Raw genomic sequence first — 25,371 nt, 5'->3', positions numbered from 1 at the left:
CCTGAGCTCCTGAAGAGCAGTTACAGCATTTTATTAGTGTAATATAGATGAATTAACAGGCTGTGACAGAATTCAAGAAATTAAAACTAGGAAATCTCTTTTATGCACAGAAGTAGTACAGCAATTGTGCCTCATAGTTTGTTTTCCAGGATGTTTTAAATGTTCATAGTTATGGAGTTCAGCCACTTTCCTGTAAAGATTATTTCATTCTCATCCCATAGTTCACACTCCAACTGGCCTTACTTGGCAAAACCTAAAACTTCGTGTTTCCATCCGATAAGGTACTGTTTTTGATACTGCACCAACAAATTCCTGTCTTTCGCACTCCCAGCCATCAAACTGCTGTTCAGTGAAATAACGCTGGGAGATGGCATGGCCGGCCACTCAGAAGAGGCTGCGCGGACTGGAGCTCGCAGCGCGCTGTGCGCTCCGTCAGAACGGCCCTGGAAGGGGCCCGTGCGCCTCTGGGCCGTCACCCGGCGCTTCTGCAGGCCGGTGCCGAGTCCGCGGCTGGCACATGGGGAATGGCGAGGTGAAGCCCTTCTAGGCCAGTCCTCCTTCCCTGACGCCACGCTGGGAAGCGAATTCAGCACCCTGGGACGCCTCTGCAAGTTTTTTTAAAAAATATATATATATTCAGATCCCATTGCAATGACAGCTCCAATTTACTTTCCAGAAGAAAATAAAATAAAATAAAATAAAAGAAAGTGAAAGAAAAGAAAAGTTGCTGCCCAGCAGGGGCTCTCCCCCTCAGCCATGTCCCTGGCTGCCCCTCCCCAGCGACACTTGTGCGCTCCTGAGGTAACCGTCGGGGTCCCCCCACACCCGTATTTTTTCTTGCTCCCTCCCGGCTCGGGGGGCCCTTCTCCACACGTCTCCCCCTCGGCCTCCACCACGCTCCCGGCCAGCAAGGACCGCCCCGCCACCTCCTCCCCGCCGCCGGCCCAGCCCCGGCCGCCGCCGGCCCGGCGCTGGTTTCCGGCGGGACTGCGTGCGGCGGCGTTCCCCTTCCCCCGAGCCGCGCCGCGCCGCCGCCGCCCATGGAGTCGCGGGTGCTGTGCCTCGGCCGCGGCGCCGGCGGCCCGGCGGCGCGCAGGGTCCGCCTGCTGCTGCGGCAGGTGCTGCGCGGCGGCGCCGGCGCCCCGCGGCCGCTCCGCCTGGAGGCGCGGGCGCTGCGCAGTTCAGGTAACGGCGCCCGCCGCGGCTGCGCCTTCCTCAGCGGACGAGCGCCTCGGGAGGGGGAAGGAGCGAGGCCCGGGCCGGCGGCGGCGGCGGCGGGGCTCGGCGGCGCTTTCCCCGCGGCCCGCCCGGGAAGGCGAGCTGCTGCCGCAGGCGTGCGAGGCGGCGGGTGTCCGCCCGCCCAGGCCCGCGGCGGCGGCGGCGGGGGCCCGTGTTTGTGCGGGCAGCGGCGCTGCCCTGCAGCAGCGCCCACGAGCGATGGGCTTGACCTTGAGCCGCGCAGGGTGACCCGAAAACGGTGCCCGAGCGCCCCTTTGGGGGCAGGTGACAGCCCCGCGCGGAGCAGCTCCGGGGTCGGGGTGGCGGCTCACGCCTGGGGCCGGCCGGCGAGCGGCGACTGGCGAGGGAGCAGCCGGGAAACCGGGCCGCAGGAGCAGAGCTTCTGGTGGGGAGGTGCTTGCTAAAGCCCTTAGTTAGGGCTTCTTACACTTTAACGCTTTCCACCTTCATTTTTATTTTTTGATCAGAGGATTAGCTGACAGCGATGCGTTTCTCGACTATCTGTTTGAGTCTTTCAAGAAGGAAATCTTTTCGAAGAGTAGGTAACCATAAGGTGCCACTGAGCCTTTTCAAACAGAAAATACCTTATTTGTGAGAAGTATCAAAAAGATCAGTGTTGTTTACCTTGGAAAGAAGAGGAATACAGTGGAACAAGTTAAGGGTGCGTAAAAGGATTGCATGAAGAAGGTAGATCAGGATTTTTCATCCTTTTTTCGGACAAAATACGGAGAAATTCAGTGAAACCAAAGTAACAAAGGCAGTGTTTTACAAATACTTAATAATTTGATGGTAACACTCAGTGTTGTAGAATGTAACTGAATTTAACTCAGCAATATTCACAATTATACTCTCTCTCTCTCTCTATATATATATATGAATAATACATGTATTCCCACTTACCATCAATGATGGTAACAGTTTTACTGGGAAGATTTAAATGTCATGCCTCAAAGCTTTCAGCAATCTTATAACTGTCAAAAACTAGATGAGAGATGATGTTAGGGGTATTTGCCTTCTATGCATCTGAGACAAGCTCTCCTTTATGGTGCCTCTTGTGGTCCTATGAATTTGAGGCCTTGATGTTAGAAATACTATTATTCTTTTTTTAATTTTATTTTTTAATTTTAAAAGTGCCTTCATATCCTCTTGCAGGCCCTATTACTTCTCTGAGATTACTGAAGATGAAAAGAGATGGTCCGAAATTTTGTACGCAGCATGTGTTTTTATTATTGCCAGGTGCCTGCTTTAATTACAAGTCTTTGTATCAAAGTTGCATGTCTTCCCTACTGAAAAGGGAGAAAGGAAAGTATTTCTGAAAGGGCTGGAAGCTGTTAATCAGTCAGGTAAAAAGTAAGTTGTTGTCTACTCAATAGTTTGTATCTGATGTCTGATGGTACTTTCTAAGTGTGAGGGAGAAGCTGTTGTCTGCTTTCGTCCTGTAATATGTGAAGAAGTCATGCTCAGCTCTTCAGCTCTGTCTTTGTAATGTGGAATATGTCTTGCTGGCGCACTGGGGGCTGTGGAGGAATGGACAGAGTTATCTAGTACTAAGGCTGAAGAGAAATCTCAAAGTAAGAAACGGGCACACAGTGACTAAAGGGTAATAGGAATAGCTGGAAAGAGTTTTGATTTACTCAACTTGAATGAGAGAAACTTAATTTATAGAAATAAATATTGCTATCTGAGTCATTCTTTTAAAGCAAGCTTTTTGTTTCCTTCCAAAAGATTGAAGAAAAATCAAGCTGTTGCAGACAGCAGTTATTTATTATGAACTATTGCATTAAAAACATTATTAGCTGACCAAAATAAAATTCTAATTATGTTCAGCTCACTGACATTTAAATACTTGATCTAACTGTCTATAATATGAAAATTTGGAAAAAAAAATCTAACAGAATACATTATCTCAGAGATTCTTTCATAGGAACATGCTGAGTTAGGTGAAAATTGAAGAGCTTAAAAAGGCTATCTTTTCCAGTCAAGTGATGCAGCTGGTATTACAGGCAAAGGAAGGTCTCTCATGCTTTGTTGCTTGATGGATGTATGACAACTGATGCTTCATTGCTTATGTGGACCAAGATACATGCTAGCTTCATTCCCTATTCCTGCAGATCTTCCTGTCCAGCTTTGCTTCCTGTACCTTCTAAGGGTATGGTCAGTCCCATATTCTAACCAAACCAGTGCTTTAAGCCTAAAACATCTTAATAATACATACAAGAGTGTTTGTCTGATAGGTATAATGTGGTATCTTATGAAAAGTATGTCAGATTCTGGAATCTTGTAATGTTGATTATTGGTAAATGAGATGTTAGTGGTTGTGGTAAAAATTCATAATCTGAAAGAAGACTATGAATGGGACTATGTGTTTAGGAGGCTTTTTATTTTTTTTTCCAGGTCTGTCACAGACTAAAGAACTGGTTGCTGATGGAAGTTAATACTTTTCAGCATATTCCCTTTTCCCACTTCACCTGAGTCATTATCTGGTTGGAATTTGAAATGTTGACAGCTGGGAGTGTAGTTCTAGTGATATGTTCTTCACTGGCAAAACCTGTTGAAGACGCTTCTTTCCTCTTTCTCTTAATGTTCATGTTATTGTTTGCTACCTCCTCAGTTGTACTTGCAGGGTTGCATTGTAGAAATGATGATTGAATTATTCCAGTGATTTGGTTTACAAGGCCTTACAAACTGTTGCATCAGCACAATTGAGAATGCAGCAAATGGAGACAGGGACTTTTAAAGCCAGTTGATGAAAGTTTGCGGAGCTGTGCCTGAGTTATTTAAACTGATTCTAACATTAGGAAAGAAAGAATTGATGGCAAAAAAAAATAGTATCTTTTATTAGTCTTATAGATCTAGCTGGAAGAAAGGCATGAGCTGTCAGGCAGATAAGCTTCTGCCTGACACACTACCTTTGGCCTTCTACACTCTTTGGTAGAGTTTCATAGCTACTCCCAGGAGTAAATGTCAGTAAATAGCCTCTGAGTTTTAATATTTGACAGTTGTTCAAACTTTAACTTTTCCTGTTTAGCAACTGTTACAGTCATGATATTTGTTGATGTATTTTCCAAGTACTACGTGTTTCAGTACATTAGCCTGAAGTTGAACCTGCTTGGCAAAGGCAGGAACTCTCAGAATAGTTTCATAGGAGATGCCATAGTGAATTTTGAAGGCAATTTTGTCTATTTTGGTATCTTTCCAGTGTAGGAAGTCTTAAAAACAACTCTATATTGGTTTTCAGTCATAATTTCATTTTAATTGAAATACATTATTGAAATTATACTAATACATTTGATACCACAGCTCAGTTTAGAATAGATTAATTGTCTGTTTTTCCTTCATTGAGTGAATTGTATTTCAGGAATCTTCACATAGTTTTAAAACACTATGAGCTAATTTTCACATAAGTAGCATTTGCCACGTAAATAAGATTTGAAAGGGAACACTGGGGATGTGGTCGGTGTCTTGTTACGAAATGACTAAGAGGAGGTAGTGGATATTGCTTTCTACAGACAGCTAGCAGAAACCTCCCACTCATGGGCCTTCATTCTCATGGGAAATTTCAGCCATCCAGACATCTGCTAGGAGACCAGTCTGGTACTGTGGAAGCAATCTTGAAAGTTTCTAGACTGTGTTGGTAACAGTGTCATAATGCAAATGCCAGAGAGGCTGGCCAGGGATAATGCTTTACTTGACCTGCTGCTAACAAGCAGGGAAAAACTGTGACTGGTATGGTCAGAGATGGCAGCCTGGGTAGTGGTGACTGTAAAATGGTTGAGTATGGACTCTGGACTTGAAGAGTGCTGAAGTTTTTTCAGGAAATTGCTAGGGGGAATCCCTTGGATAACAACCATGAAAGAGAAGGGATCCAGGAGAGCTGAAAGATTTTTAAAGAAAATGTAATAACAGCTCAGCAGTGAACCATCCCACAGTGCAGGAAGATTGGGAATTTCAGCAAGAGGCCTACTTGGCCAATCAAGGAGCCTCTCCATGGCCTAAAACACCAAAAGAGGACATATAAAAGTAGAAATAAGGACAAACAATAGAATAGCTTTATAAAAGTACTACTTAATACATAGGGGCAAAATCCCTACAATCTGACAAATAGCAGATCTTTAGTCCAGAGGGACCTGTATAAGCTTGAGAACTGGGACAGGAGAAGCCTCATAGAGTTCAAGAAGTGCGAAATGTTCTGCCATTGGATCTAAGTAATGCTGTGCATCCATACAGGCTAGGGAGAGACTGGCTGAGAAGCAGCTCAGCTGAAAAGGATGTGGGGTCTGTAGGGGATATCTGTTGAATGTGAGCCAGCACTGTGCTCTCATGGCATGTCATGTACGCTAGAGACTCTGCTGTTTTAGGCCAATGATCAAGGGAAGGTTAATCTCTAGCAGGTATTGGTGAGGCTGCACCTCGAATGCTGTGTCCAGTTTTGTGTTTCCCAGTTCCTGGGAGGTATCAAGAAGCTGATAGGGGTCAGGTTGAGGGCTGCCAAAATTGCTGAGGGCCTAAAGCCCATGACAACGAGGAGAGTCTGTGGAATCTGAGCTTGTTAGGTTTGTGAGGAGAAGGCTAAGGAGGAAAAGTGTAATTGCAGCTTACAATTACAGTTATAAAGATGATGCAGCTAAACCCTTCTTGATAGTGATGGGGAATAAAAAGGGGAAATGATCACAAATTGTGGCTTGGGAGTTTCAGGCTGAAAAATAGGAAAAATATTTTTGCTAGGAGAGTGGTGCAGCATTGCAGTGGGTTAGCCAGAAAGCTTGTGCTGTTTCCATCCTTGCGAGTTTTCAGACTCGGCCAAAGCTAGAGCTGAGCTGGTCTAATGTTGGTGATAAGCTGTCTTTGAGTAGGAAGTTGGAGTACTCCTGAGGTCCCATAACCCCTAGAGGTTCCTTCTAACCAATCATAGAATCATAGAATCAGTAAGGTTGGAAGGCACCTTTGGAGATCATCTAATCCAACCTCCCTGCTCAAGCAGGGTCACCTAGAGCATGTTAGACAGGGTTGCATCCAGGCGGGCCTTGAAGATCTCCAGAGAAGGACACTCCACAACCTCTCAATATTTCTATGATTTTTTGATACAGTGATGAGATGGCCTGGTAGCACTTTTGACCGTGTTGACGTGCAAGACATGTTAGGACATATGTTGAAGTGTGTATGTGAAGCCTGTGTAAGATCATCATGGTATTAACCATATATAAAACTGGTTATTTGCATCATAACACTTTTGTAGCTGGGCATCATCAGTCTTTCTATCTTTCAGGCATGCTATTTCTCCAAACAAAAAAATAGCTCTATTCTAATAAATGACTGTAAGCTTCTTACATGAGTGGATGTCAAAGAAGTTTTCATATTTGTGTTGTAGATCCAGAAATAATACAGAAAAAAGGAGGAAACGGATCACTTCCTAGAGTAAATATAAATTTTTGTCTGAATGATACTTTGGACTTTAACCAGTAAAAAGAATCATTGACTTAAAATAGATAATTGAAAAATCAAACATTAGCTTCAAAACTAAAAATGAAAAGATGGAAGGTCTAAAAATAACGTTGAGTAGAAATTAGGTAACATTCAGATTTTGTATGTTTGAAGTCATTATTTTGTTTTCTCAAAGGGAAAGGGGAGACCATTCCTTTTGCTCAGAAAACCAGGAAGACTTAAATGAAACAGTTTGTTGAGGTTGGAGACAGGTTTTTATGTCTAAACATCCAATTAATTTCACTGCTGTAAGTCCACAGTGTCACATCAGCAGCAGTTAAGCTCAAACTCATCTGTACGTGAATTATAGAATGGTAAGGTTGGAAGGGACCTCTGGAGATCATCTAGTCCAACCCTCAGCATAGCCCATACAGGGATTGAACCTGCAACTTTGGCATTAGCAGCAGCATGCTCGAACCAACTGAGCTAAACCTGCCCCCAAGGTAGTGGTGGTCAAGAAGCAAACCTAGTGAGTGTAGGGAATGTGTTTTTGCTGCGTTACTCTTCTGTTGGGAAGCTCTCAATGCCAGTGTAAGAAGCAAAATACATTACGGTGCTACCCTCTGTCTGTTTATAGTGTTTGTTGCTATGAAGATGGCAGTAAACGAGCAAGTAAGAAATGAGAAAAAGCTGTGTAGACGTGTTTGCTTTTCTTCCGCAGTAATATATTCAAAAAAGTTGCAGAAAAAGAGAAAACAAGTCCTTGGAAGTGTCATTTCTGTTTCTTAAAAATAAGTTGGCTCTTCAAAGATGATGGTTGACGCTTTCTTTTCTGTGCCCCTATGGAAATGTGTTGGATAAATGCATCAGCTGAAAGCATCATTTTTTTTTTTTTTATTTTCCTTCACATTACAATGAAATCAAGATCTAGATATACACATTTGGATATAATTTAGCTATTTAAGTTTTCTCTGATGTGATCTAATCACATAGAGATTAGTGCTAGCAAAGCTTAGCAACTTTGCAGTTTTAACATATTTTTGCTGTTACTTGCTTTTGAGACCAGATGGATGGTCTGTGTGCAAGTGAATGTTTAGTAGGCTAAGATCACTTTTGGAGAATGTAAATCTCTCGTAAATTGAGGACTAAAGAGGTCAAAAGGCAGTAAGCTCAACCACCTAAAACCTAAGCGTACCTAAAGTTTCAGTGGGGTGTGTTATAAGAACCCTGATAGTGTAAAGGTTTACACATGGGATTGAATTGTATTGTGTAAAATTATTACTCAAAAACTAAATACAAGTACATAAAAATGCATTATTTCACTGCAAAAGTGTCAAATAGAAGAAATAAAACCATTTCTGCTATATATATTTTTTAAATTGTAGTTGAGATGCAGTCTATTTATCTTCAGATATGACGCATTGCAGTAAAAAACTTAGAACTGTTCCTTTTTCTTCTTAGCATGTAGAAAAATAGTATAATTAGAGAATAGGATTTTGGGGGGAAGGAGGAGGAGTAGAAGAGAGCTATTTGACATGATACTAGCTTTTAAATAGAAGACAGATCAAAGGTATCAGTCTTACAGTGTTACTGATATGTGATTAGATGTGGCTTCAAGAAATCTTCTTACTGAGATTATACAATAAAAGCATCCATAGAGGGTCAGGTAAAAGATCTGTCAAGCTCTACTATACTCTCTCTGAGAATGGTGAGTAGCAGGTGTTTGGGGACAAGTAAAAGCCCAGGGCATTCATGCAGTGATACTCTCCTCACATGCTCTCTCAGCCTCTAGCTGTCTCCTCTGCAATTCAAGGATCTGAGCTGGAGGTCTTTGGTGCCTTTGTTTTCAGTAGCCCTCAAAGGATTTAGTGGGAGAAACAACATGATGCTCTGCTCACCCAGAGGGCCTTTGTCAGCTATAGAAGAAGAGATGTATGTATTAATATTGTTGTCTATCTAAAATGTATTTGTGAAGAAGGGAGTATGTGAGTTTCTATGCATTGTAGTTGCTGGCTAGTTACCTGCACATTTATGAGTTGCCATCACAGCAGAGTTGCAGTGCAGACCCATCTACTCCCGATGCAGTAGAAAGCTCATTGCATGTATCGAGGTTCTGTCCATATCCCCTTGTTGCAGTGACTTGTTATCGAGTTGTAGTCTTTTTGTGCCCCTAACGTCTGACATGCATGGCATGGATTCCTAAACCCTTTTGCTTTGTATGCTGACTGCCCCCCAGATGGGATGCCCCCCTTTCCTGTTGGACTCTGGCTTTCCACTGGACTGGCACTTCCTTGTTTCAGCAGACCTAGCTCTTTGTATACATCAGGCACTCCTTGTATCCCACTGCTTTCTTCAAAGATTATGATAACTAAGATTATTATTTTCTGTCTGTGAGATAAGAAACCGGGACACATCTTCACTGCAGTTAGCCTAAGCAGGTCTGATATAAGGCTTCAAAGCCATCCATGTGTAACTTTTCCACACTATAGTGCAATAGTAGCTTGGGAGCTGAGATGGGGTATTTTGAGGGTCACCATGGTCCATTACATTGCTTACTCTGTGAAGTTGTTTGTAGCACCTTCCATTTATTGTGGGGCTGACGAGGCCAGACATTCCTGGTGGAATTGCTTATTGCTAGTTCAGACTGATAAGAAGGTGAAAACAAATAGTATTCAGCAGCAAGAACTCCACAGGAAACAAAGCGAAGCTCCAAATCGCAGGAGGATTCAAAACTCGTCTCACTGACTTCTCCGCCTTCTTCTTTCTTGATCACTAAATGTAAACAAATCATTTGGGATACATGTCCTCCAATTATGAGTCTTACTGATTTAACACCATAGTTTACCAAGCAGGCTATTGTCCGTTCCTTGCCAGCCACTGACACACAAGAAAGAGCCTATCTGGGATGACATCTCTGTTCAAACAGCCCCCCCCCGCCCCCCGCTCATTTAGCTTTCATTATGCAGGAAGTAGGTGCTGCTGTTCTGGTTTATTGTGGCTTGAAGTTCTATTACACACTGGTAATATTTATTATTTTGTGGACCGATGCAGATTTGAGGCAACATTTGTTTCCAGATGGCAATAAACCTGTTAAAAGCTGAATGTGCTAACTGTATGCTAATTATATGCTGTAAGCTCAGATCTCCCCCCTTCCTTTGTAGAGTTCCCTCCCAGCCTGATTTTCACTAAAATTTGTAAGGCCTATTGATGATTGGAATATTTGTTGAAATTTTGGAATTTGTTAAATATGTTGTTCAAGAGTTAGCATGTTATGGACTGACCTGAATACCATCAAAAGAGATGTATTTTTCATTTTTCAGCTAGAACAAATTCAGTTTGTTGCTCAGTTTTTAGAAAGTGTGGAAAAATTAGTGTAAAGCTTTTCAGTACTCAGCCAATAAAATAAGTAATTAAAATACTGTTATGGAGATGATATCATCATCCCAATGTATTAAAAAGTCTGACACCTTGTTGTTTTGGCATCTGGTATCTTATTCCTACTGTGTTTTGGAAAGCCGTGTATGTATGAAAGAATATTTACAAGTTGAGTTGAGGTGATTTAAGCTAGAAGCTAGTTAGTCATATACTCTTGTGTCATTGCATGTTGGCTGGGGAATGGTGAGAAAACAAATTGGCACAAATGTCCTAAGGATATATCAGGCAACCTGCTCTTTTTAGAATGTTAAAATTCTTCCTCATTGAGCTAATGAGAGAGGTGTCAATTCCTGCAGGAAGCAGTGGGCTCCTGTGATGTTTCCTTCTTGGAGGCATTTTGGTCAACCCTTTAGCTGCTCTCCAATGAGAAGAGTGACTGGAGCTGTTGCGGAAGAAAAAGGAATGGGAGGCAAAGCTTAGGCAGTAAACTAGTTTTTCTTAGTTTAAAACCTGGGTAAGTGAGCAAACCCCTGGCAGTGTCAGATCCTAGGTTCTCCTCTTTCCTGAGGTGGCATCTTTTGTCTGGTTACTCTTTATTTTAAAATATGTAACAGTTACCAGAATGGGGACCAGATCCCTGAGCTGTTGCTACACTTTTGGAGTGAATTTAAACACTTCAAGCTGAAGAGAGCACAGGAATCATAGATACGTTTTTATTGCAGATATCAAGAGGGGCAGGAAATAAGCTAAAGCACTGAACTGCTAATCACCTGGTCTGCTTAACTGTTAGTTTAGCCCCAGTTCTATTTTGGACCATCTTCTTGGCTCTAGACAAATCAGCTAGAGGAGGATGCTTAACTCTAAGAAGGGAGAGTAGGAACTGCTTGGTGACACTTGGCATTAGGATTGGGGATGAACCCTTGGTTGCCTTTTTTAAGGCAGTTTTGCTGTTGCCCAAGTCTCCCACCTATTGGCAAGCCATTTAAGCTTTGTATTGTTTCATAAAATGTCGGAGGAACCACCAGCTTGCCCTCTTCTGCCAATATTTTAAGGAAAAGAAGGTAGGCTTGTTTATTTGGACTTCAGGAGCAACAAAGACATCCAAGTCCTGGCATGTATGTCAGACTGTGAATCCCAGTCTCAGGATCATTGTTAAGCACTTAGTTTTGGGGGAAATCAGCTGTAACCCTTTCTTCATCACTTCTTGTTTGTTACTTTAGGTGCTTCTCCACTGGCTGCTATAATTCAAGTCTTAAATATTTAACTTTTGCCATAGACTGTATAAGTAGTATCAGAACCTATGAATTCTCAGTCCTGTAAAGATCTGCAGTAACACCTGGAGAAGCTGGAAAAGAACTGCCTTTGAGTTCAGAACTACAGTCACTGCTGACTGAAAGGAGAGCTTCTGCATGGGGGCAGTTTTAGATGCCTCTGTCCATTTGGACATGAGCTTCCTCTTCAGCATCTCCCTCTCTGGTCCCAGCACTGCTCTTCTGAACTCTCTGACTTCTTATGTAGCACTGCAAATAGGCAGCTGGAGAATGGATCCTCTAAGATGCTGTAAGAGGAGGTACAGATTGACAGCAGGATTTTTAGGGTTGGATCTTGTTCATGTCCATGTCCTTTCTACCTCTTAATTCTCAGAAAATACAACCATAAACAGTTCTAAAACTTGGCTTTAAGTCGTGGAAAGGTAGTGTAATTGGAGTGTTGTGGCAAAACTGCACCACTCTGCTACTGCCAGTAATTCTAATCTTCTCCATCTCTCACACATACTGAAGTGAGTTAGGCAGTGAAGATGGTGTTATCTTCAAGAACAGTAACTCGGAAAAAAAAGGTATAATTTTACTATATTCATCAGATGACTTAGCTTCATGGTCTTAGTGGTCATGAACTTGTTTGTGTAGCTCAGTTCAGCTATTGAAAAATGTAACCTTTGAGTTTGTTACCAGTCTGCAGTTCATTTTCTTGGCTTTACAGGTTTTGGCAGTTGTGCTGTTTTTCTGTGTGACCAGTGCCTTCTTGGTGCTCACCCATTTCCTGGCTGCAAAACAGATTTCAGTTCTGATTTTCATGAGAAAGTACACAGGGCATGCCCTGCAATTTAATTCAAGCCTGACAGTGTAGAAAGACAGATAAGTCTTTTGCACGTCTTAGTAAGGGGCCAGTAAATAAAATGGCAGGCACTCGTTTTTAAGAAATAGTGAAATCCAGAGCAAAAAAATGCTTGTATCCTCTGGAACCAGGGAAAGGTGCTGGATTTTGCAGCTGTACTGTCTAAGAGGGCAGGAGTGATCCATTGATATGAAAATGTCATTTTGTACCTCCAAGAGATATTGTTTCAGGCTGGCTGAAAATTCAGGAAAATCATCACTTCCACATGTGCTTCTCACTGCTATTTCTGCAGACAAACAGGCTAAAGATTACATTTCAGGATATCAGTGATGATAGCTGGAACAGAGTTCTGTAATGAGCTTGAATTCCATAGCACTCTTCAAAGGAAGTCCTAGTTATAACAACAGCATCAAAATAAAAAAGATGAGGGTTATTAATTAAACATAAATTGTATTGGTGTCTGATCTGTTGAAAACTATTAGAGCCTGATTAATAAACTAATAGTTCTCAAATGCATTACAGCCTACTTTGTGAATTTGCAGTCAGTCTTCCCACAGAAGGCCTATGTTTTAGACAGTAATATAAGTATATTGTACACTTCAAAAGTATCTAGGAACTAAAATATTTCTTTTCTCTTTTTTAGGTGATACTGTGACTATTGGAGATGTGTCTTTTAAACTCAAAAAACCAAAGAACCCAGAACTTGTTCCACAGAACTACAGTAAGAATTTGTTTTCCTTTTGAATGACTATCAAAGCCTTGTTCTATAAATTTGTACTCATTCAAATCACCTCATTGACTTAATTGAAATTATCTAAGAGATATATTTTGAAAAAATACACAACATAGAGAAGGCTGTCTTTACTGAGTTGGAACTAATTCTTCATCATTTCTCTGATACAGCTGGTTAAATGGGAATCTCTTGACTTTGAATACAGCTGGTCCCATTAATGAATGGGATGGTAAAAGAATCTTTCATGTCCATTTAAAAACTGTGTTCAAAAGGGGCCTCATCCAGCAGCTACTTGTACTAATAATATAGTTATCTCAGGTTATTTGTTCAAACTGTAGCAATTTAAAATTATCATTCAGTTGCAATATCCTTCTATGTCCTAGGAATTTTCTTAAACTGAAGACATATGGGATTTTTCTACTGTGATTGTTTTGTATTCTCAGATTGTCATGTTATTGTTGTCAACAAACATACAGATCTTTGAAATCTATCAAGTCACTAAGAAGTCAACTGCATAGTGCTAAAAAGTGTTAGCAAATACTTACTAGAGTCACAGCCAATTATATACATTAATGATGTATACGATTCAATGAATTCATATTACCTTTCTGAAACCTTATCAAAAATGCGATAGGGCCTTAGCCCTGTAAGTTTCTTCTTCGTTCTTTGAAGAATACATGCTTCTGCGTTTTGTGACAGGGATCAGCAAGTGAATCATGCTTTTGTTGTGTCATTTCTTAGGACAATACGGTCCGACTATTTTCTGATGATCCAAAATGATCAGTTGCCATTTGTTCAGTAGTTTCACACAGAGGTTACTGGACCAAATGAAAAAAAAAAATCCATTTTTTCTGCTCAGATAAAAGAAGGCAAGTCTGGAAAAACAAGACGCATGGTATTTGAAAGGGTGATGTCTTATACTACACTTAAGCGTGGCCAAGCACTAAGTACTGCTAACTGCTGTCTTCAGTGGGTTTGCAAGGTCCTATGACTGGAATTTGGCACCATCATTTGCTTCAAGTTAATTTGCTTTCCAACATGCCTACATTCACTCCATGATGCTTTGAAGGAGAAACCAAGAAAACTGCTGGGGTGATTTTTTTTTTGAGAGAGAGAGAGAGAGAGAGAGGGAAAGGGAAAGGGATTGGTATTTTTTTCTGTCTTAGAATGGCACAGATTGTATAAACAGTAGGCTTGCTAATGCGCAGCTGGCAGGATGGCAGGTAACCACCATGAGAGAAACTGTGGGGAATAGCAGTGTTACAGATGTACAATAAGTGCTACTGGTACAGTAGCAGAAGAGACAGGAGCTGCTGTGCGATGATTTATATTGTTGTCTTCTTAGGCAAAGTACTTTAGTACTCTTCAGTACAAAAAGTATTTCATTTCATCAGACTCTTCTTATTTTATAGGAGCTGTGAGATAGCAGAACTGTGTTACTAGTGACATGTTTGGACTACTGTTTCTCAACTGCCCTCTCTTCTGAAATGCATTCTTTCTTCTAAAGTGTAAAACATTTCCGCATTTTTCCACTCAGAGTTACATTTGTGTTTAATATAAACATCAAATATACAAATAATAAATGTGTATTGATCTGTTTGTCCTTTGAGAGGTATAGCAGGAATATAGAAAGAGATTTTTGTTTTCTTTCAGTCTGTGATTAGTGTGACGCTGACCAGTAGTCTGATAGGCCAAATCCATTGGTCGGCAGCTGGACTATGGACTACTTAATTCCCGTGCCCCAGTTGGCATGACGCTGTGGCACTTTCCTGCCAGGAGATCTAAAGTACCAAAGGTATCCTGTGCCATATGTCAGTCCCTGCTGTAGTAACGCTTTCCGTATCTTGTGAGTTCCCTGGGAATTTGGCCAAGCAATTGAGAAATCCTAGTGTGTCATTGCTTTCTGCAGCTTCTTAAATGCTGGATTTTTACTTTCCATCATTTATTATTGATGCCTACTTTTTCATATTGATGATGAAGCGAGCACATCAGTCAATAAACGTGATCTGTTTCACTTATTTATGTATTTTTGTAGATTGTTTTGCCTTCTTGTTTTCATGTACCACAGTACAAATGTAGACGAATGCTGGTCTAAGTTGCTAGGACTGTCTTTCAGTTTTTTGGACTGGGAAGATAAGAGGATATGAAAACATTTGGTGGAATCAAAAGATGAGATTTTTCTAGTTAGTGTAAGAAGGAAAGTGGTTGAAAACTATCAGGTTTGCAAAAAAAAAAGATTAAAAATGGAATTTTATGGAATCTTTGCTAAATCTGATTCTGCAACTAAAAGTAACCTCTATAAACACATATTAGATGTACCTTATTGTTAGTTGTTTCTCTCTCTCTTTTTTTTTTTTTTTTTTTTTTTTTAATAATCATAACTGAAAAGAACTCATATGATAGCCTGGGACATCATTGTTGATCAGGATGCAATTAATAGCAAGATTATTTAATGTGAATAATTTCAGTAATAAATTTAAATATTTAAATGAAATTCAATAAGATAAAATATTCCTATATATAATAGGAGCAAAAATATTTTCAATACTTAAATACAATTTTGGGGGCTACAGTTTAAATTTAGGAAACTTTTTGTCCTTTAATGCTTAACTTCTATGGTTACATTATCACAGGGGACAAAGTTCATTTAATAAAGTAAAATAGATTATATTGGCTCTATGTCAATTATATTCTCTCTGTGAGGCATTTAGAGAATACAGGCATAACTTACCCAGCATATTTTTTCTTATTTTAAGTGAATTACTTTTGTTTTGCTGGGTGAAAGATTGTGCTGTATATGTAACATCTTAGTGAAAAACAGATGAACGTAGTTGTATTTATACTCATCTGTAAACTTAATTTCGTATCTTTTGAAATTTTATTATAGCAAATAATACTACATTTTAAAGTGATCAGGCTAGCTACCTAAAATCCAGAAATAATTCAGTCATCCAACCAAGTGGGAAATACCCCAAAAAGTTCTGGAATCACTCAGACATTGTAATGCTTGCAATGAAGTAAGAACTAAGAGGAGGGAATTGAAGCAGTAACAGTTCATCTACTACTATTGCAAATAATGTTATCTAGCTCATCATTTGTGTAAAATAGAATGCTTCTGCTACTAGTGCAAGATAAAAATCATGTTAAGATGCAGTAAAGTTTGCACTTTTGTGCATATCTATAATTTAGAGGAAATTTTAGGGATGTTATATTTTTTTCTAAACTCAGCATTATTACTCTAGGCTTAGCATTTGCCTTAAAAATCTGAAAAAATCGTGACGCAGGAGGGAATATAAATGTATTGGATACCTACAAAACTGTAGCTTGGCCATTTTGTCACATAATTGATACCAAAACACTCAATCTTTGTGTTACCAAATTAACTTGCTTTTAAGTCCTGTGATGAACCTTGTTTCATATTACAGAAACACATAGTCTGTCTAGTGCTGGTTACTTTGTTTTCTGTCCTTGCTTTTCAGGTTTTATGTTAGGTACATAGCAACTTCTGTAAGAAATACTCAATTTTGTGTGTTAATATAAAATATTAATTTGTTTTGCTATTGTGGGGAAATGGCTCTTCTCAGAAGATTACAACTGAAATTACATAAAATCTGAATTGTTCTTATTTTTCTGTTTATAAGTGACAGGTAAAATGAGTCATACGCAAGGGAATTTTGTTAATGGAATTACGGTTATAACTATGTCTGACACATTCTGGAAGGGGGAACTTATTTTTGCACTGCTTTTTCTCTTGTCAGTAAGAATGTCTTTTATCAGCAAGAATAAAACCTACATTTTTAGGATCTTCCTATATCTGAAAAGCATGCTTTTTTCGTTAACTATACTTTGGAGAAATTTTATGTATTTTTTTTCATGGTAGTTTAGATCTAAAATTGAATAATGAGAATACACATTAATTTTTTATTTTGAGTTCATGTCAGTGCTCTGCTTTTGTTAATGGTTCTAGAAATTTTATGAAAATGGCAATGTATCTGATATTTCACGTATCTGTTAATTCTGACAGAAAAATTCCTAGCATAGCTCTTCCAGAACACTTTGTTCAATGACAGCGAATCCTCTGCAAAGCAGGAAATGTGCAGTTCCAGTCCAATGCCGCACCGACTCCGCTCTCTGAAGGGGCAATTGCATTTGGGAATTTGTCTATTTTCATGTTGCATATAAATGTATTGAACTGTGGACCATTAATTTCAAACTGAGCATGGTTTTATGCTGGCAGCATGAGTCTGAGCTCCCTCCCCAATAAGTGATCAAAAGGAAAATGGATGTTTACCTTAAGGGATTCAGTGTGCCTCCTTTAGGCTGATAAATCCAGCCACTGTTGTTAGCTGAGGTATTTGGTAGACTTCTTACTATGAGGAGCTCAAATAGGAAGTTTGTGCATATAATCATGAATTAAAAATGATAGCATTAAACAGAATTGTATACTTGAAGAGGAATGGTTTTAATATTGAGGAAATGAAGGTTGTTTCTGTGTGATAGGATTAGTGGTGTCAGCAGGTTTGGGATTTTTTTCTGCCTTACCTGAAGTATCAGTATTGCCTTAACAGTAAGATGTCTCTGGGTCCTTGTCCCAGAATGATATGCCCCATTTGCAAAAGTAGAGAACAAATAGGTGTGTTTGGTTAATGCTTGAGGTAGGTTCATAGTTGCGTTGGAATGTGTCCTTATTCATCATTTTGTTTACTTTAAAAGTCTGAGTGTTACAGAATGCAACACATTATGGAGACAGGTTGTATTACATGATGACTGTAATTTTGTGTTAACAAAGATTTTTGTCGTTACACTTCTTTTCTAACATAAAGATAGATGTCTTTTAGGAGATGGTGGTTATTTCAGCACTTAGAGTTTTCATGTAGGCTTGCAACCGATACATTACTAGGCTGTTATCACCTAGTCAGGATCTCACATAGTGCTTTTTGTCAGCAGAGCTCTGACAAAATGCTCTTTGCAGCATTGCCTCACTTAGTTGATACATAGAGTGAGAGGCATAGGAGGGTACACGAGCATAGCAATCTTAGAAGAAAATCTGGATGGAACTCAGGAAGTTATCCAGACCGTTCGTGGTGCCTCAAAGCACCAAAGCATATGTGAACCATTCCTGGGAGATGTTTGTCCACCCTGTTCTTAAAATCTGCCAGTGATGATCTCAGTGATGAGATTCTAGAACCTCTCCATATAATTTGCTCCAGTTGTTAACCATTTTTTGGTTTAAAAATTTTTTGTTGCCTCACCAAGATCTTGATGTACTTTTGCCTCATTAGAGCTCATTCCCTCTGGTATGGCCATGGTTTACAGACTATTTTTTTTTTATTCACTGCAATTTTTCTCTTACATCCTGGAAAGTATTGGGGTTTTTTTTGATTTTTTTTCAGTCATTTATTTTCTAGACTTAATCCATTTCTTTAAATTTTCCACATTTTGTAGACTTTTGATGATTTTTCTTGCAGTTTGCTAGAGTATTTCGAGTTTGTCTATGCTGGACTTAGCTGTTGAACTCAAAACCAGACAGAGTACTTTCCTCCAGCTGTACAATGAACTATGGAAAACTGCTCTAGCTATGTATTTTCCTGCCAGTTGTGCATCCAGCTAAGAATTGTTCAATTTATTCATGTTTATGTGTCACTAATAGAAACTCAGTCTTCTGGGTCTCATTCCTTTTAGAAGGCTACTTGAATTCACATAGGGAATTTACTCATGTAAATGAGTAAATCATTTACTCCTCAAATGGAGGAAATGATCTACCTACATTTACTTTCTTATACCTTCCTGTGAAGCATTTGGCTCAGAAGGGAGAAAAAAGTAACCCTTTACTGTGTAATCTGGAAAGGTAACTTCCCCCTTTTCAAGCTGCTGCTGCAGACTCACAACTTGCTTCCATACGACTGCAAGAACAGAAATTACTGGAATTAAAACTGTTTCTATGAGGGATTTATGAGAGAGAATATTATTCCAATGAAAACTGACTGTGATACAACCACATTATAAGTCTTTGAAAAGTCTCTTTGCAGCAGAAAAAAGCTGGGAGAGCAACAATGTTTTATTTGTAAAGGGCTAAATGAAAACAGCTGAGAGCAGGCCCCATGGGACTGCCTTACTCTTCAGCTCAGCCATGCTTCCGTCTTCACACCGTGCTGGACAACTCGTTCTCTTCCTTTATTTTTCCTCAACCTGAAAAAGCTGTGAAATATGTCTCAGTGAGCTGTGTTTGTTGCAAATTTTTCCCTTTTAAAATGTTATGTTTGTAGATGACTTCCCTTCTTGTCCCTTCCTTCTCCAACCAGCCATTGCTGCCCCCAGTGCTAGATGTACTATAAATTACTGTGTAATGCTAAAAGACCCTCTTAGTAACCAGAAGAGATTTTTTCCCCCATGTACTTTCACCTTTCCTGATAAAAGGAGGCATTCTTAGACTCCATCCATGTACTGTAACAAAGGTTCAGGATATGCAGTGGTCTCTTTTTCAGTTGAAAATAACAAACGCCGGTGTCCTTTGTGTGCCTGTAGGTTAGTATGGATTGTCCAAAATAAAATCATACAGGGAAATGAGCTCTAATGTATTATGTCTCACATATGGAGTAGATGTTCCTGAGAATCACTGTATGTGAACTGTAGAAAGAGTAGGTATCTCCAGCGTTTATGGGATTTCTTCTGTAGGTTGGACACACAGACCTGCCAGCAGATGCTGTCTGCTATCTCTAGTGAATCTTTTGTCTTCACTGGGTGAGCATATGTCAAAAATCCAAGCACAAGTGAACTGGAAAGTTTCCGAAGCTAGCGTAGCCATTTCAGTCTCCATTTTATCAAAAGCTGATTCATGGATCAAACAACAGCAGCTGCTGTGTTTGCTTCAAAATCTATCCACAATATTTTCTTCTTTTCTTCTTTTGGGATTTCCCCATTCAGCTTTAACTGCTCACTTTACAAAATGTTTGCACAGATTCTGCTAGGTGTTGTCGTACTCATCACATATTTCAAAGCAGTATAATGCAATTTATTTCTCTGGCCACTCCTTGATACACGGGAATAGCAAATTGTAGTGCTGAGTACCCTTCTGCATGTGCCAGATGGTATCTTTGAGAATATACTATAGAGGCTTCCTACACACCATTCTGCAGATAAAGTGTGCAGGGCCAGCTACTCAACTGGTGCAAATCAGCAGAGTGCCACTGAAACAGGTTGTGCAAACCCCGTTTGCTTTAGATGATATCTGACTCATGGGATAATTAATAAAAACTGCTGTAAGATACATACTGGTGCTGTTTTCAGCTAATTTGCCTCATCTCCTAAATGTCACAGAAAATTATTATATGCTAGTTGTAGTAAAGTTAATGTGTAGTACATGAGCAGCAAGGATTTTTTTTCAAGTCAAATTAGAGAAAACCATAAAAGTTTTGCAGTACAGATATCACAGTAAAAGTAGTCTAAATATATAAAAATAAAAGATACTGCATATATGCATCTGAAATTGCTTTTGAAAAGTGTGCTATGCTTTGGAAACGCTTTATACAGTATGCAGCATAGGCTGCATGTACAAAGAGAGGTTTATATTTTTCTGATTTTAGGAGTGAATATGTGGGAAACTTAAACAGGCTTAATATGTGGAGAGAAGTACAGATATTAGACATCCCACACTACAGTAGGTGGAACTGAAAAATGGGAGCTGTTGTGACTGTTCTCCTTAGGAAATGCTTTCTTCGTATTTTTGGAGTTGCATTTTGCATATTAATCTTCAAGAGTAAATAATATGTATTTTTTAAACAAAACCAAGAGAACATAAATGCCCTGGAATACATTAAGTTTTGCAGGATTACTTGTGAGATTTTAGATTTTTTTGAATGCTATACATTCATGTTCTCTTTTACAGGATGATTTGTCTTGCAGATGTTGCTGGACATTCTTAAATCTTGTTTCTATTTATACTACAGCTTTTAAGTCTGACCCAAGTTTTTTCTTGAGGCTGTCCTAAAAATAAAGATAGCTACACATATTAATGTGAAATGTACCAGAGGCATTTGTAGCCATGCTGTGTCAAAGCTGTTTTTGTCGCACTTTTAATGCATGAATTTTGACATAAGAGAATTTGGTTTTTCAGCAAGATTTGCAAGTTTATTTGAAAAATTGTCTAATATATGTAGTATAATCTTTTTTTGAGAACAGTCGTTGTAAAAATACAGTAGAGACATGTTCGTACAACAGGTAGAAATAATAATGAATGTGCATTTTAGTGAGATCTTTGTCTTGCAATTTTAATGATACCTTTTTGTTTGTGTGATGCTTTTCAAAAATAACGGATTACTCTACCTGTCCAGTAGCAGTTCTTCTCATGTGCTGCATTAGCCTTTATTTCATAAGCAGTATGCGTAAATATTAATTTCCTTGAAAATCTCACAGAAAGTAATTCTTATTTCTTAATTCTAAATTATTCTCTGTGAGGAATTTGTTTGGATTTGACCTAGTGTGTGTATGTGAGATATCTGATACTTATTCTTTGCTGGGACACTGTTTTTCTTTTCCCAAAGCAATAAGAAGAAAATGTTCTTAGGTTCTTAGAATATAAGTGTACCAACATAAGAGAAAACAGTATGTTGATTAATCATGGGCACATTAATGACAGTTATTTAAATATATATATGTGTATCATACGTGTATATATGTATATACACACACACAGAGTATCTAAAAGGTTTATTGACAACTGATAACACCAATGCATGAATTGCTTATGTATATATGTATTGTAGTCCTGTTTGTATTGGTGGTAAGGGTATGATAGATTTAACTGGAACTTGAAGCATGTTTCTGATGTTTTATCTGAGTGTCAGACAAAATGTTTAGTTAAAATTTTTGATAATAGGGTTTTTTAGTCACTTCCTGAAAAGCCTTTTTTGAATGTTGTACAATCACTTTATGTTGTTTTTATGATTTAAAATAATTTTAGTTCTGGTATGTGCTGATTCAAAGGAGAGTTGAAGGCCCTCAGTAACTGTTGCTTGCTGTCTCTGGGCTCTGCTCTGCACATACTGCCTCCCTTGCCTCAGGAAGCTCATGTAGAACCAGGGCTTGTTTTTAAATTTTTTCTTCCAGTAGTCAGATTGAAAAAGGGTAGATTAACAAGTATTAATTTGAAGATTTGGTCTTCCTCTCCTCTTTTCTTATTGCACTTCAAATGGGTATATAGCATCCCAGGCATTGCCCTTCAGCCCCTCACTTTAGACCCTCACTTTGGTTTTGTCAGGTTCTTTTGAAAGCAACTGTATGCCTACATGCATAACTAAGCCTTCTCCCTCCTGGCTTGCTTGTGCTTTCTCTGTCCTCCTGCACTAGCGCTTTTTGCTTGTTTCTGAGAAGAGGCTAGGCTGTGCTGGGGGGCATGTGAAGACATGTTGAGGGGATAGACAGATGCACCACAGCAGGAATACTGCCTCTCTTGCAACGTGTTCTCTCGTTCTGCATGATGCTTTCTAGTGCCTCCAGTTTTGAAAAAAAAATGTAGTTTAATTATAATCAGATTATTACTTTTCAAAATAGTAATGGTATAGTATGGTTTTAATTTTGAGAAAATGTATGGATGGCCAAGTATCTTCTCAACACTTTTTGGAACTACATAATATGTTCTTATCTTTATTTTTCTTGTAAAGTGACAGATTCTTTGGCCCAGTCTGTAGTCCACCATTTAAGATGGATAATGCAGAAAGATCTCCTCGGCCAAGATGTCTTTCTTATTGGTCCTCCTGGGCCCCTGCGGCGGTCTATTGCCATGCAGTACCTGGTATGTATGTTGGTTTAAATTCTTGGAAAAATAGTCATTAACATTATTTAGTCATTCCCGTACTAGCCAAATTGTCAAAAGTAGCCCTAGAAAATCTTACAGTCAGCTACTTAGGTGATAAATAACTTGTTCCATAAATATGCTTTCCTAAGTTCAGTTTTTGTTTTACAATGTTTAGAAAGTACAAGCATTTTAATACGTGCTTTTCTTCATAAGCTCCAGGAAAAAAGAGTTGGATAACTGTGTTACCATATGTTATCACAAATGGAGAAACAGTTTGTTCTAGGCATTATGTATGTTAGAAGATTAAGATATCTGCCTACTGGTAGAGGCAACAAATCATCTTTGCTTCATTGTACAAAAAAAGAAATGAAGGGGTTTGAGAGAGGAGTGTTCTGCGTAATATCTGGAAACCATTATCGGGAGGTGTAGATGTCTGTATGATTCTCTCTCTGGATGTAGGAAGAACTTGCCTACATCCATCTGCAGGAACCATGGCAGCACCATGTGCAAGATTTCATGTTTACATCATTGTTGCCCTTAAGTGATCTGGAGGATGGGTTGCTTGTTTCAAAAGATGATGTGGGAAGGACTTTGTCTGCTGTAGACTCTGGAATACTCTGGGCAGAGGATCACAGATGGAGGTCTACAAGCTAAGACTGATAGGAAGATCAGCCATTTCTTTTCAGATCGGGAGATACGAATTCAAAGACTAGCTGTCAGAGGTAAAGCATACAGGAGAAAGCTGCAGTATTTTGAATTTTGGGAAGGAGAGCAAAGATTTCTTGATCCATCAGATCAGATATACTACTTGCTTGTCAAGTAAAATAGATCAGAAGAGTTTGGTACAACCTGAAAAGAGGGCTTAGGAGACACCTGATATCCAGACATGGGACATAGAATATATCTTGTTATTAATGCATCTGTCTGTGTGCACCTGAGCTATGTAGATAAAGCTGCAGCCTGCTGCTTCAGTGCTATGCCAAGCAACTGCATGAAGGCTGGCCTTTGCATGGGAGCTGATCTGTGCTGTTGTCCCTTTAATGAAGCTGTGTAAACCGGAAGAACTTCTGTCTGCCAGCGCTGAAAGCTGTTACTGTGTCTGCTTACGTGAGGCCGATGGTTAGAGAAGGCCCTCCAATATTTTGCCTTCTTTATTTCCTTTTCAGGCATAAGAAAGTAAAATTGAGTCTGTCTACACTGTAAAGGAATTGGTGACTTTGTAATCAAATAGGTACTGAAAAAGTGAAAACTTAATCATTATTCAGGTTTTGATATCTTTGATTTTTTTTTGTCCAACTAGAATTAAATGCTGTCTCTGAAGAAAGATCTGTTAAATATCTCATACCTTTAAACAAGTGGTAAGAACAAGGGCAATTCACCATGAAGGTTTCCTAGCAGAGCACATGATACCCCATATATAGAAGTAGCAGGAACATCAGATATAAATGTGTTCTTTTTTTGTGCCTTTAAGATAGAAAGTTCCAAATATAGTTCATAATGAATCAAAACAAAAAATAACCCAACAGTTTTCATTTTTGAAATAGTCTATAATTTTACAGATGCAGACTGCATTTCATGGTATTAAAGGGGATAAGAACAATACTGTTCATCAATGTATTGACAAAGCGTATGCCAGTAATAATTATAATTGATTTGCTGGATAAATGTTTTTTGAACAGTGGCAGAGTTGAAACTTTTGAATTCTTTATTGACCTTATGATTCTTATTCTTACAATTTTTATTCATGATTTGCAGATGCTGATTGTTCTTCAATGTCCAAACCAGAAAACTAACTTAAAGAACTTTACAGATGTTCAGTTGAAAGAATTTATAGTTGGTTATTACGTTTTTAGAACAGGTTTGGGAAAAATAAAATTTTATTGAGCAGAAATTCATACCATTTTGTTTGAGGCAGAACACACTGTAAACATGTTAAAAATAAGAGATATTAGATTTTTGTTCAGAGTTATTTCAGATCACTGTGCTGCTGCCTAGAGCTCTCTTGTACAATTATACCATTAGGCCCATTGTTATAGTTCACTTACTTGGGTTATAGCTTTATTTTTGTAATAACTTCAGACCACTGTCCACAGGAGCTGACGAAGCGGGAGGTTGAATACATTGCGCTATCGAGGGACACCACAGAAACTGACCTCAAACAGCGACGAGAGATCCGAGATGGTAGTGCTTTTTATCTTGATCAGGCAAGTTGCAGTCACACAACAACTATGGTTTACAACTAGTTAAAGGAAGTCCTGACTGACTTAAATGATGTAAAATTAGTACATGTGAAGTGGTATATTTAGATTGCAGAATGACTGACACGTTTCTGATACGGTTAAAAAGTCTCATGTAACACCCTTGTCATTTCTGCAAATGTTCTCTTTACTCAAATCCAAGATTACTCTGCCTCTTAAGAGTACCACAAGGTTGATTTACCTAGAGTATTTTCAGTATGTTTCAGTAACAAGGGGTGAGATCCATTCTGTGCAAGTTATGGTGTAGTTCCACAAGCATTTCTACGTAACACTTGCAGCACATTAGATTCCTGAAATGAATCTTCTGATTTAATTTTATTGAAAAAGAATCTAGTTCAGGTACATTAAGACTGCTCTCTGTTGCAAAACCCAAACATGGTAAATAGAGACAATTGGGAGATTTAATGCAAAAGCTCACTTCTGATCTGAACTAAAGT

At 39.1% G+C, this 25,371-nt stretch overlaps 1 protein-coding gene across 1 annotated transcript in view; it reads left to right on the top strand.

Annotated features, from left to right (window-relative positions):
• Positions 1-1,165: 1,165 nt before the first annotated feature.
• Positions 1,166-25,371, top strand: part of VWA8 (von Willebrand factor A domain containing 8) — a 188,140-nt gene continuing 163,934 nt past the window's right edge. The window contains exons 1-4 of the mRNA XM_062566964.1: positions 1,166-1,185; positions 12,794-12,871; positions 22,543-22,673; positions 24,770-24,880. Of these exons, the coding sequence (XP_062422948.1) occupies position 12,871; positions 22,543-22,673; positions 24,770-24,880 (243 nt within the window). The 5' untranslated portion in view covers positions 1,166-1,185; positions 12,794-12,870. The remainder of the gene's footprint in view (positions 1,186-12,793; positions 12,872-22,542; positions 22,674-24,769; positions 24,881-25,371) is intronic.

The sequence above is a fragment of the Rhea pennata genome, chromosome 1, assembly GCF_028389875.1.
Source record: "Rhea pennata isolate bPtePen1 chromosome 1, bPtePen1.pri, whole genome shotgun sequence".
In the NCBI taxonomy this organism is placed as follows: domain Eukaryota; kingdom Metazoa; phylum Chordata; class Aves; order Rheiformes; family Rheidae; genus Rhea; species Rhea pennata.
Note: the sequence above shows the minus strand (reverse complement) of the source record. Positions and strands in the feature narration are given on the sequence as shown.